Raw genomic sequence first — 12,596 nt, forward strand, 5'->3', positions numbered from 1 at the left:
ATTCTTCCTCAATCTCCTTTTGTTCTCAAGACCAGCTATGCGTGTGTTAGTCTTTGCACACTTTGTGAGGCAGGTGCATGCCTTTTCTTTGTTGTTATTTTTCGACCGCAAGTAAGGATGCCCGTTGACCGCGGCTAGCCAACTGGGGTGGGGGAGACGAGCTTTGTTTAGGCCACCTTTTCTAGGCCCCTCTCCGTGTGGAGCAAGCAGTGCTGTCCCTAGATAAGGCTGCTTGGTCGTTCAGGGTGCTGCCGAAAGATGCTTTCGTCTCCGGGTTAGCATCAGGCGACCAATACCCTGAACATGAAGCTTTCGACGTGTCATAGTATTAAAGAGAACTGTTTTAAAATGATGTATAGATGGTATATGACTCCTAAGAAATTGGCAAAGATGAATAATAAGATGCCAGACAGATGCTGGAAATGTAAAAAACATGAAGGTTCTTTCTACCATATGTGGTGGACTTGTGAAAGAGCAAAAAAGTATTGGCAGATGATTCAACAAGAAATTTATAGGATCTTGGGATATGAATTTAAGAAAGTTGCGGAGACTTTTCTGTTGGGATTACAAATAGAAAAATTTCCAAAAGAAGATAGAACTATAATTGGGTACTTGCTTTCAGCTGCTAGGACATTATATGCGCAGTTGTGGAAGCAAGAAGAAATACTAGAGAAATGGGATTGGATTGTAAAAGTTATGACATGGACTGAAATGGACAAATTAACAAGGATTTTAAGAGACTATGATTTAGAAGTTTTTAAGATGGAGTGGAAAAAGTTCAGAAGATATGTAGAAAAAGAGGGGAAAATGAAAGGACATTGGACAATTTTTGATAATGATTAAGTCTTAGAAAAAAGAAGAATATTAATTTTTGTTTTTATTAGTTAAGGGTATTAATGATGCAAGAAATATAATTTGTTACCATATGTTACCAAATAAAATTGTTTTAACAAGAAAGAATTCTTAGCAATGCTTACTTAATAGTTTAGTGATAATATGGGTTCACTTAGATTGATTGTATTTTGATGTAGGAATTACTGCCTTTAATCCTGTTAATCTCTCTCCTTGGATAGAAAATGGTCTACATATCTAGACACTTGTATATAACATGATTCCATAAGATTAAAAAAACGCGTATTTCTTTAGGAATCCCACACAGTGGATAAATAAATACTTGGATGTTGAGGTGGGGGGGGGGAGAAAGAAAAAAAAACCAATTACAATTTACGAACTGCAGACCCGGAAAAAGCCAAAGCTTCAAATGTCCCCTAAAGAGTTTATCCATTCAAAAGAGTGCAGCTCTGTCTTCTGGAGAGCCAGTTTGGTGTAGTGGTTAAGTGTGCGGACTCTTACCTGGGAGAACGGGGTCTGATTCCCCCCTCCTCCACTTGCACCTGCTGGAATGGCCTTCGGTCAGCCATAGCTCTGGCAGAGGTTGTCCTTGAAAGGGCAGCTGCTGGGAGAGCCCTCTCCAGCCCCACCCACCTCACAGGGTGTCTGTTGTGGGGGAGGAAGGGAAAGGAGATTGTGAGCCGCTCTGAGACTCTTCGAAGTGGAGGGCGGGATATAAATCCAATATCTTCATCTACCTCACAGGGTGTCTGTTGTGGGGGAGGGAGATTGTGAGCCACTCTGAGACTCTTTGGAGTGGAGGGCGGGATATAAATCCAATATTTTCATCTATCTCACAGGGTGTCTGTTGTGGGGGAGGAAGGGAAAGGAGATTGTGAGCCGCTCTGAGACTCTTTGGAGTGGAGGGTGGGATATAAATCCAATATCTTCATCTACTTCACAGGGTGTCTGTTGTGGGGGAGGAAGGGAAAGGAGATTGTGAGCCACTCTGAGACTCTTCGAAGTGGAGGGCGGGATATAAATCCAATATCTTCATCTACCTCACAGGGTGTCTGTTGTGGGGGAGGGAGATTGTGAGCCACTCTGAGACTCTTTGGAGTGGAGGGCGGGATATAAATCCAATATTTTCATCTATCTCACAGGGTGTCTGTTGTGGGGGAGGAAGGGAAAGGAGATTGTGAGCCGCTCTGAGACTCTTTGGAGTGGAGGGTGGGATATAAATCCAATATCTTCATCTACTTCACAGGGTGTCTGTTGTGGGGGAGGAAGGGAAAGGAGATTGTGAGCCACTCTGAGACTCTTTGGAGTGAAGGGCGGGATATAAATCCAATATCTTCATCTACCTCACAGGATGTCTGTTGTGGGGGAGGAAGGGAAAGGAGATTGTGAGCCACTCTGAGACTCTTTGGAGTGGAGGGCGGGATAGAAATCCAATATCTTCATCTACCTCACAGGGTGTCTGTTGTGGGGGAGGAAGGGAAAGGAGATTGTGAGCCGCTCTGAGACTCTTCGGAGTGGAGGGCGGGATATAAATCCAATATCATCATCATCTTAGCTCAGCATACATGCGTAGTCCAGTCCTGGTTTTTGATGGCCCTATTGGTTTTTGATGGGGCCTCCCGATGGCCCCTGGGTTTTGGCCACTGAGGAAATTGTAATTGTTTTTACAGTATACAAGTACGTGAGTAGGAATTTCTAGCATTTATAAGCACTTCAATATTTGTAAATATAGAAAACGTTTTGCAGCAGTCGACCCGTGAGCTTTGCTTTTCATTCTGCTCCAATGGCACGGTCTTCTGTAGCGCAGGCGTGGCGCAGCTTTTGAGCAGCCGTCAGGGAACGGGGCGGGAACTACGGCTTGACGGAGGGCTGTGGGGTTTTGTTTTGAGGGAAGGGAAGGCGGGGTGAGGAGGAAGCCAGTGCTTCCCGCCTCACTTCAGCGTCTGTCCTTGGACTCTTCACAGGAGAGCAGTGGGAAGAAGCCGCGTTGGACGAATTCGATCGCCTCACCCACTGTGCCAAATGGCAGCCCGTCGTGGCGAAAATCTGCAGCTACATCCCATCCGGGAGTAGCACTTGGCCCCACGTTCAGCTGTTCAACGTCTCGGGCAAACAGGTAAGCGCTGTAGCTGCGAGTCGAGGGACAGGTAGGTAGCCTCTTTACACGGAGAGTGATTAAAACATGTAGAATGTAGCGATGGCCGCAGGGATAAAGAGCTTTCGGGAGGGATTAGAGGTAGATTCATGGAGGAGCCACGGTGGCTGAGGGGAACCTCCCCATTCAGAGGCCCTAAGGCTCCAAATCCCAGAGCCAGGAGGCAACGTCAGGGGAAGAACATAAGAACATAAGAGAAGCCATGTTAGATCAGGCCAATGGCCCATCCAGTCCAACATTCTGTGTCACACAGCGGCCAAATATATATATATATATATACACACACACACACACACACTGTGGCTAATAGCCACTGATGGACCTCTGCTCCATATTTTTATCTAACCCCTTCTTGAAGGTGGCTATGCTTGTGGACGCCACCTCCTCCTGTGGCAGTGAATTCCACATGTTAATCACCCTTTGGGTGAAGAAGTACTTCCTTTTATCCGTTTTAACCTGTCTGCTCAGCAATTTCATCGAATGCCCACGAGTTCTTGTATTGTGAGAAAGGGAGAAAAGTACTTCTTTCTCTACTTTCTCCATCCCATGCATTATCTTGTAAACTTCTATCATGTCACCCCTCAGTCGACGTTTCTCCAAGCTAAAGAGCCCTAAGCGTTTCAACCTTTCTTCATAGGGAAGGTGTTCCAGCCCTTTAATCATTTTAGTTGCCCTTTTCTGAACTTTCTCCAATGCTATAATATCCTTTTTGAGGTGCGGCGACCAGAACTGCACACAGTACTCCAAATGAGACCGCACCATCGATTTATACAGAGGCATTATGATACTGGCTGATTTGTTTTCAGTTCCCTTCCTAATAATTCCCAGCATGGCGTTGGCCTTTTTTATTGCAAACGCACACTGTCTTGACATAAACTCATACTCTACCACAAATTTGGTTAGTCTTTAAAGGTGATTCTGGACACCTACTCTTTTCTGTTGGTTGGTCACTGTGTGAGACAAGATGCTGGACTAGATGGACCCTCCCTGGTCTGACCCAGCAGGGCTCTTCTGAGGTTCTTCTCAGAGGAAGGCCTCGGCCTCCATGCCCTGTTGTTGGTCCTCCAGAGGAACTGGCTGGCCACTGTGTGAGGCAGGAGGCTGGACTAGATGGACCCTTTCTGGTCTGATCCAGCAGGGCTCTTCTCAGGGGAAGGCCTCGGCCTCCATGCCCTGGTCTGACCCAGCAGGGCTCTTCTGAGGTTCTTCTCAGAGGAAGGCCTTGGCCTCCATGCCCTGTTGTTGGCCCTCCAGAGGAACTGGCTGGCCACTGTGTGAGACAGGAGGCTGGACTAGATGGACCCTCCCTGGTTTGATCCAGCAGGGCTCTTCTGAGGTTCTTCTCAGGGGAAGGCCTCGGCCTCTCTGCCCTGTTGTTGGCCCTCCAGAGGAACTGGCTGGCCACTGTGTGAGACAGGAGGCTGGACTAGATGGACCCTCCCTGGTTTGATCCAGCAGGGCTCTTCTGAGCTTCCTGACACAGGATAAGCCAGGGTAGCAATTTTTTAAATGAATTAAGTAAGAAATAGGGATGCCAGCCTCCACATGGGACTTAGGGACCTCCAGACAACAGAGTTCAGTTCCCTTGTTGTTGGACTCCAAAACTATTTGGCCGCTGATAGATCACGTATCAATAATCAAGTATCACTACTGGATATCTTTCTGTCAATATTTGATAAATCAAGTATCTGGAGCAGTGAGCAGTAACTCTATCATATCACCCCGCAGTCGACGTTTCTCCAAGCTAAAGAGCCCCAAGCGTTTCAACCTTTCTTCATAGGGAAAGTGTTCCAAACCTGTGATCATTCTAGTTGCCCTTTTCTGCACTTTTCCCAATGCTCTAATACCCTTTCTGAGGTGCAGTGACCAGAATTGCACACAGTCCTCTAAATGAGACAGTGGAATCCTCATCTGTGCAGAAACTGTTCCCCGCGCGGAGCAAACTGGCATAACGGTGGGGAGACGCTTCTAGCTCAGGGTTGGCTAAGCTTGCTTAATGCAAGAGCCGCACAGAATAAACGTCGGATGTTTGAGAGCCACAAGACGTGAAAGTCGGATGTTCGAAGGCAGGCAGGCAAGAAAATAGATGGGGAGGGGAGGGAGGAGAGGTGGGCAGGAAGCAGCTTTAACCTTAAGCGCATTCTCCAAGCTGCCAGCTAGCTTGGCTTGAAGAAGTGATTGAAGGAGACCAATGCCTTCGCCAAGCTGGCCAACTGGGCAATGCGGGCTTCAAGAGTTGCACAACATGCGTGAAAGAGCCACACGCGGCTCCCGAGCCCCAGTTTGGCCACCTCTGTTCCTGACAGACTAGCTTTCTGCATGCATGGAACGCTTTCGCGGGAGGGCGTTCAATTTTTGGAGAGCCCTTTGCTTTTGCCATCTTTTCCTTTTTGGAGGAGACCAGAAGGGAGCGCTGGGGGGGGGTGGTGTGGAGTTCCTTGCCTTCCGACCTTCCCTCCTTGTAGGGTGGTGGGCTCAGAAGTCTCCCTTCCAGAGGCCCTGTGTGTGGTCAGATAGTTGAAGGCTGGCTGGTAACTCCTGGGGAGGGGGGTGCTCGGTTTGGCCCACACGCAAGGTCCCTCCGTTTGCCAATCCTGACGTTTTCTGTTTAACCTCTCTTTGTCTCATCAGTTCCTCCTAACATGACTCCTCCTCGTGTTCCTCTTCGGTCTCTGGGCCCCCTTCGAGCATCTCTCCCCCCCCCTTCCCAGCATGCCTCTGGCCAACGTTTTTTCCAACGCTCTCCCATCGCTCCCCTCCCTTCCCAGACCATCGATATCGGCGAGGAGCTGGTGCGCTTGGGCTACGCCATACGGCGCCCTGAGGAGGGAGGTGTGGCCGCAGGAGATGGACCTCACCTGGCCGGACAGGGGACAGCGTCTAGTAGCTTCCACCAGACTCAGGTGAGCAGCTGATTTGACTGTTCTTGTTCCTCGCGATAGCAAGTGAAAATGTGTTCGCTAGGGGTGTTTCTTTATGAGGCCCAGGGGGCCGAATCAGGCCCCCGGAGGCCTCCTATCAGGCCCCCGAGCAACTGGCTGTCATCTGCTTCCTTCTCCCTCTCTGTTGCTTCCGTCTGCATCACAGCTTGCTCGATCGCACAGAAACTACAGAGCGAAGTCTCTATTTTCTCCATTGGCTGAGGCTCCTCCTTTGGGAAGGAAAGGGTGGGAGGCAGAGCTTTCTTTGCTAGGCTTGCTCAACCGCACAGGAGCTACAGAGCAAAGCCTCTGTTTTCTCCATTGGCTGAGGCTCCTCCCTTGAGGAGGAAGGGGAGGAGGAATACCTTGCAGAGCTACTGAGCCAAACCTCTCTTCCTCCTACTGGCTGAGGTTCCTCCCCCTCCTGGCCTTGCTCAACCGCACAGGAGCGACAGAGCAAAGCCTCTGTTTTCTCCATTGGCTGAGGCTCCTCCCTTGAGGAGGAAGGGGAGGAGGAATACCTTGCAGAGCTACTGAGCCAAACCTCTCTTCCTCCTACTGGCTGAGGCTCCTCCCCCTCCTGGCCTTGCTCAACCGCACAGGAGCTACAGAGCAAAGCCTCTGTTTTCTCCATTGGCTGAGGCTCCTCCCTTGAGGAGGAAGGGGAGGAGGAATACCTTGCTTTTCCAGCAGACCTACTGAGCCAAACCTCTCTTTCTCCTACTGGCTGAGGCTGCTCCCCCTCCTGGTCCCTGGGGAAAGGAAGGGAAGAGCCAGAGCTTTCCTTTGTCCAGTTCCCTGGATCTCATGGGAGAGATGCAAAGAAAACATCTTTAAACCCAACAAGTGCTAATGCTTTAAGGTTTCCTTTGTTCAGTTCCCTGGATCTCATGGGAGAGATGCAAAGAAAACATCTTTAAGCCCAACAGGTGCTAATGCTAATGCTTTAATGTTTTATTTTAAGCTTGTGAAAAACCCCATTCATTGTGTTTGTCTGGTTCCTTTATAAAAGTTTATATTTCTGACACCTGGCATGACATTTTATGACGCCCGTGGCCCGGCCTCACAAGGTCTCATTTGTGTCAGATCCAGCCCTCAGCCCTGCCTACCTTAGGGGACCGTCTCTCCCCATATGCTCCCCAGAGAGCACTGAGATCTAGCTCCCAAAATCTGCTGGCAATCCCTGGGCCGAAGGAGGCCAGACTAAAAGCGACAAGGGAGCGGGCCTTCTCGGTTACAGCACCCCACTGGAGGTGGTGCCGCCCTGCAGAGTCTTAATCAGTTCCGCCGGGCCTGCAAGACCGTCCTCTTCCAGCTGGCTTTTGAAGGTGGAACCGTTGTATCATCGCCATGAAAACTATGTTTATATGCATATATAGGGTTGCCAAGTCCAATTCAAGAAATATCTGGGGACTTCGGGGGTGGAGCCAGGAGACTTTGGGGGTGGAGCCAAGATCAAGGCTGTGACAAGCATAATTGAACGCCAAAGGGAGTTCTGGCCATCGCATTTCAAGGGACGGCACACCTTTTCAGTGCCTTCCTTCCATAGGAAATAATGAAGCATAGGAGCACCTTCTTTTGGGGCTAATAGAATTGGACTCCCTGGTCCAATCTTTTTGAAACTTGGAGGGTATTTTGGGGAGAGGCACTAGATGCTATACTGAAAATTTGGTGCCAGTTGTGTACCGGATTCGTTACAAGGTGCTGGTTATTACCTTTAAAGCCCTATATGGTATTTTATTGCTGTACTATTGTAATGATGTATTTATGTCATGTAAGCCGCCCTGAGCCTGCTTCGGAAGGGAGGGCGGGATAGAAATTAAAAATTATTATTATTATTGAACATATGAAGCTGCCTTTTTAGTTGGAGATGCCAGGGATTGAACCTGGGACCTTCTCCTTCCCAAGCAGATGCTCTACCACTGAGCCACCGTCCCTCCCCAAAGATTGTGAACATATGAAGCTGCCTTATACTGAATCAGATCCTCGGTCCATCAAAGTCAGCCTTGTCTACTCAGACTGGCAGCGGCTCTCCAGGGTCTCAAGCTGAGGCTTTTCACACCTACTTGCCTGGACCCTTTTTAGCTGGAGATGCCGGGGATTGAACCTGGGACCTTCTGCTTCCCAAGCAGATGCTCTACCACTGAGCCACCGTCCCATCCCCATTATAACAAATGAGTTTTAACACCCCTGGTCTAGACTTTCCAGCCTGTTAGTGAAGTGGGGACTCTTCTTCATGAAGCTTTTTTTTTACTTGACTCATTTCAGCATCGAATAAGTGGCGCAGACGTTTTCCAAGTCGGTGAGCTCTCTTTAAACAGCACGAATAGCTGGTGGCTAAATTGCATTGGTCTGCGGCTGACACTCTGCCCCCTCCCCTCCCTGTGAGCCCCTCACATGATTCAGTAGACTCCCTTGCTACTCTCTTCTCCCCAGGGAAACACACTCGAGACATCGCTAGAGAGCCTTCTCTCCGATACGCAGAAGACCCCTGACGAGATGCCGACAACCCTGTCTTGCATCAGCCTTTCAGGTAACGGGCTGCGTTTGTCTCTTCCTCGGTTCGGCCTTGTCTGTTTTAGAGTCAGCTGTGCCTTCAGGGCCTCTGTCCCGAATTCCGTGACCTGTACAAGTGGTCACCTGGTCCCACCTTTGGTGGAGTGAGCCCTGATCAGGGAGTGGGATACATCACAAGAGCTAGAAGAAGACCGCAGATTTATACCCCACCCTTCTCTCTGAATCTAGAGTCTCAGAGCAGCTTGCAATCTCTATCTTCTCCTCCCCACAACAGACACCCTGTGAGGTGGGTGGGGCTGAGAGAGCTCTCCCAGAAGCTGCCCTTTCAAGGACAACTCCGCAAGAGCTACGGCTGACCCAAGGCCATCCCAGCACCTGCAAGTGGAGGAGTGGGGAATCAGACCTGGTTCTCCCAGATAAGAGTCCGTGCACTTAACCACTACACCAAACTGGCTCTCAAGAAGACGACTGCAGATTTATACCCTGCCCTTCTCTCTGAATCTAGAGTCTCAAAGCAGCTTACAATCTCTATCTTCTGCCCCCCCACAACAAACACCCTGTGAGGTGGGTGGGGCTGAGAGAGCGCTCCCAGAAGCTGCCCTTTCAAGGACAACTCCGCGAGAGCTATGACTGACCCAAGGCCATTCCAGCAGCTGCAAGTGGAGTAGTGGGGAATCAAACTCTGTTCTCCCAGATAAGAGCCCATGCACATAACCACTACACTAAACTGGCTCTTAAGAAGAAGACCGCAGATTTATACCCCGCCCTTCTCTCTCAATCAGAGACTCAGAGCGGCTTACAATCTCCCATATCATCTCCCATCACAGCAGACACCCTGTGAGGTAGGTGGGGCTGCCAGAGCTCTCCCAGAAGCTGTCCTTTCAAGGACAACTCCTGTGATAGCTATGGCTGACCCAAGGCCATCCTAGCACCTGCAAGTGGAGGAGTGGAGAATCAAACCCGGTTCTTCCAGAAAAAAGCCCGCGCACTTAACCACTACACCAAACTGGCTCTCAAGGAGAAGACCGCAGATTTATACCCTGCCCTTCTCTCTGAATCAGATACTCAGAGCGGCTTATAGTCTCTATCTTCTTCCCCTACAGCAGACAGCCTGTGAAGTGGGTGGGGGTTGAGAGAGCTCTCCCAAAAGCTGCCCTTTCAAGGACAATTCCGCGAGAGCTACGGCTGACCCAAGGCCATCCCAGCGCCTGCAAGTGGAGGAGTGGGGAATCAGACCTGGTTCTCCCAAATAAGAGTCCACACACTTCACCACTACACCACACTAGCTCTCAAGGGAAGAGAGCATTCTGCTGTTTCGGGCTCTAGGGACCCTGTGATCACGGGGGAAGCGCAAGAAGGAAGACCTGCAGTCCACGGGTAGGGGAACCCAGGCGGTGGGATCTGTGGGGCCCGCTAATTTTGCTGGTGTCCCCTTGCTACAGTTTTAAAGGATCCATAATAGTCGACCCTTTATGTAGAAACTTCAACCACGATGCCCAAGAATTGAAATTCGCATGCAGCCAACTGGAATCGCCGATTCCATTAATCCCATGATCGGTGTCCCCTCTAAGCTGAGTTAGGGTGAGCTGGCTCACAGTTTTTTAGCCTCCGGCTCGCACATTTTTGTCATAGTTCAGGAAAAAATGGCCCCGGAGCGAGCTTAATCTATGCAGTAGCTCAGGAAGTAGAATTTTTGCTCCACTGCTTAGAGGGAGTATTGCCCATGACATTATTAGAGGGGCAGTTTGGTGTAGAGGTTAAGTGTGCGGACTCTTATCTGGGAGAACCGGGTTTGATTCCCCACTCCTCCACTTGCCGCTGCTGGAATGGCCCTGTGTCAGCCATAGCTCTTGCAGGAGTTGTCCTTGAAAGGGCAACTTCTGGGAGAGCTCTCTCAGCCTCATCCACCTCACAGGGTGTCGGTTTGGGGGGGGGGGGGAAGGTAAAGGAGATTGTGAGCCGTAATGAGACTCTGATTCAGAGTACAGGGCGGCATATAAATCCACTGTCATCATCATCTTCTTCTTCTTAACCACTACACTAAGCTTGCTTTCAGGCTCAGGGACCAAAACATTTAAGGAAGCTGATGGGCAGAAGGTTCAGGACAGACAAAAGGAAGATTCACTTAAGAGAGCCAGTTTGGTGTAGTGGTTAAGTGCGTGGACTCTTATCTGGGAGAACCGGGTTTGATTCCCCACTCCTCCACCTGCAGCTGCTGGAATGGCCTTGGGTCATCCAGAGCTCTCTTATCTGGGAGAACCGGGTTTGATTCCCCATTCCTCCACTTGCACCTCCTGGAATGGCCTTGGGTCAGCCACAGCTCTGGCAGAGGTTGTCCTTGAAAGGGCAGCTGCTGTGAGAGCCCTCTCCAGCCCCACCCACCTCACAGGGTGTCTGTTGTGGGGGAAGGAGATTGTAAGCCGGTGTGAGACTCGGCTTCAGAGAGAAGGGCGGGATGTAGATCTGCGGCCATCTTCTTCCAATGCGCGACAGGGACGTCCACTTCCTGTTTCAAAAATTTCCTCAGGCAAGGGATTATTGAAGAAGTCCAAAAGTTAACGAAGACGCAAATTCACAACATACTCCCATGGGAGAACTGAGTCTCCGCAAATGTCTCAGACGGGCTAACACTCGGCCAGCTCAAGGCCAACAACGGGGCACAAAAGTCAAGGCTCTCCCCCTGACGTGGCCTCCTGGCCCTGGGATTCAGAGGCTGACTGCGTTTGAACCTGGAGGTTCCCCTCGATGGCCGTGGCCAGCAGCCACTGATAGACGCATCCTCCATGAATCTCACTTCCCCTTTCAAGCTGCCTGCTGTGCCTGTGGCCAAATCGACACCCCCTGCAGTGAATTCCATTTTTTAATCACTCATTGAGAAAAGAAATATTTCCCCTTCGGAGAGAGCCAGTTTGATGTTGTGGTGAAGTGTGTGGACTCTTACCTGGGCGAATGGGGTTTGACTTCCCCACTCTTCCACTTGCAGCTGCTGGCATGGCCTTGGGTCAGCCATAGCTCTTGCAAGAGCTGTCCTTGAAAGGGCAGCTTCTGAGAGAGCTTTCTCAGCCCCAGCCACCTCACAGGGTGTCTCAGTCCCACCTTCCTCACAGAGAGCCAGTTTGGTGTAGTGGTTAAGTGTGAGGACTCTTACCTGGGAGAACCGGGTTTGATTCCCCCACTCCTCCACTTGCAGCTGCTGGAATGGCCTTGGGTCAGCCAGAGCTCTGGCCGAGGTTGTCCTTGAAAGGGCAGCTTCTGGGAGAGCCCTCTCAGCCCCACTCGCCTCACAGGGCGTCTGTTGTGGGGGAGGAAGATAAAGGAGATTGTAAGCCACTCTGAGACTCTGATTCAGAGAGAAGGGCAGGGTATAAATCTGCAGTCTTCTTCTTTTTCGTCTTCTTTGTCTTGGATCTGCTACCAATCAGCTTCATCAGATGCCCCCGAGTTCTAGCATTTTGGAAAAGACCAAAAAGTTCTTTGTCAGCTCTTTACCCCCCTGCATCATTGTATAAACCCCACCGTCCTGGCCAGCGCTCGCAATCCACTGAGCGAAGGCCAGCTTTGCTAACATGCAGACCTTTGGCTTATCAGACGACCCTATCGAGCAACTCCGGGGCGACACGGTGCCGCCCCCTGCAGCGTCTTCCCCGGGAGGCTCCGCAGCTCTGCTCGAGCCCTTCCGGACGGCCAGCCTCGTCTCCCGTTCTGCCGAGGATCCCCCCTGCCCCGCTTGCCAGGAGACAAAAGGCTGCAGACGGTGCCTGCCCAAGGGCACTGCGGCGCAGACGGAAGTTGCAGTGGAGGCCGAGCCTCCCCTGTCCACAACGGCATTTGGGGCCGAAGCCAACCAGACTTCCACTCCTGTCGCTGCTCCTCCCCCTCCTGGCGGGGCTCCCTCGCCCATCCCACTGTCCAGCGAAGGCTCTTCCGAACCGGCTCCGTCCCTCAGCCTGCCCGACAGCAGCACTTACTCCCCCCGGGGCTACTTCTACTACCTTTCCACTTCCGAGCACCTGTCGGATCCGTCCGGCTTTTGCAGAGGATCGCCCTCTTTGGACGAGGTTGACCCGGACGAGTCGTCTTCCCCCAGACCCCTTTGCGGGACGTATATCTTCAGCTCTGCTTCCGACAGCAGCGGCAAGGAAGGTATTCAG

General features: G+C 50.8%; 1 protein-coding gene across 1 annotated transcript in view; it reads left to right on the top strand.

Moving 5' to 3' along the window:
- TDRKH (tudor and KH domain containing) overlaps nt 1–12,596 on the top strand; it is an 89,223-nt gene that overhangs the window by 29,383 nt on the left and 47,244 nt on the right. Inside the window, exons 9-12 of the mRNA XM_060257745.1 lie at nt 2,817–2,968; nt 5,776–5,910; nt 8,365–8,461; nt 12,034–12,588. Coding sequence (XP_060113728.1) covers nt 2,817–2,968; nt 5,776–5,910; nt 8,365–8,461; nt 12,034–12,588 — 939 coding nt within the window. The remainder of the gene's footprint in view (nt 1–2,816; nt 2,969–5,775; nt 5,911–8,364; nt 8,462–12,033; nt 12,589–12,596) is intronic.

Source organism: Heteronotia binoei, chromosome 1 (genome assembly GCF_032191835.1).
Source record: "Heteronotia binoei isolate CCM8104 ecotype False Entrance Well chromosome 1, APGP_CSIRO_Hbin_v1, whole genome shotgun sequence".
NCBI lineage: Eukaryota > Metazoa > Chordata > Lepidosauria > Squamata > Gekkonidae > Heteronotia > Heteronotia binoei.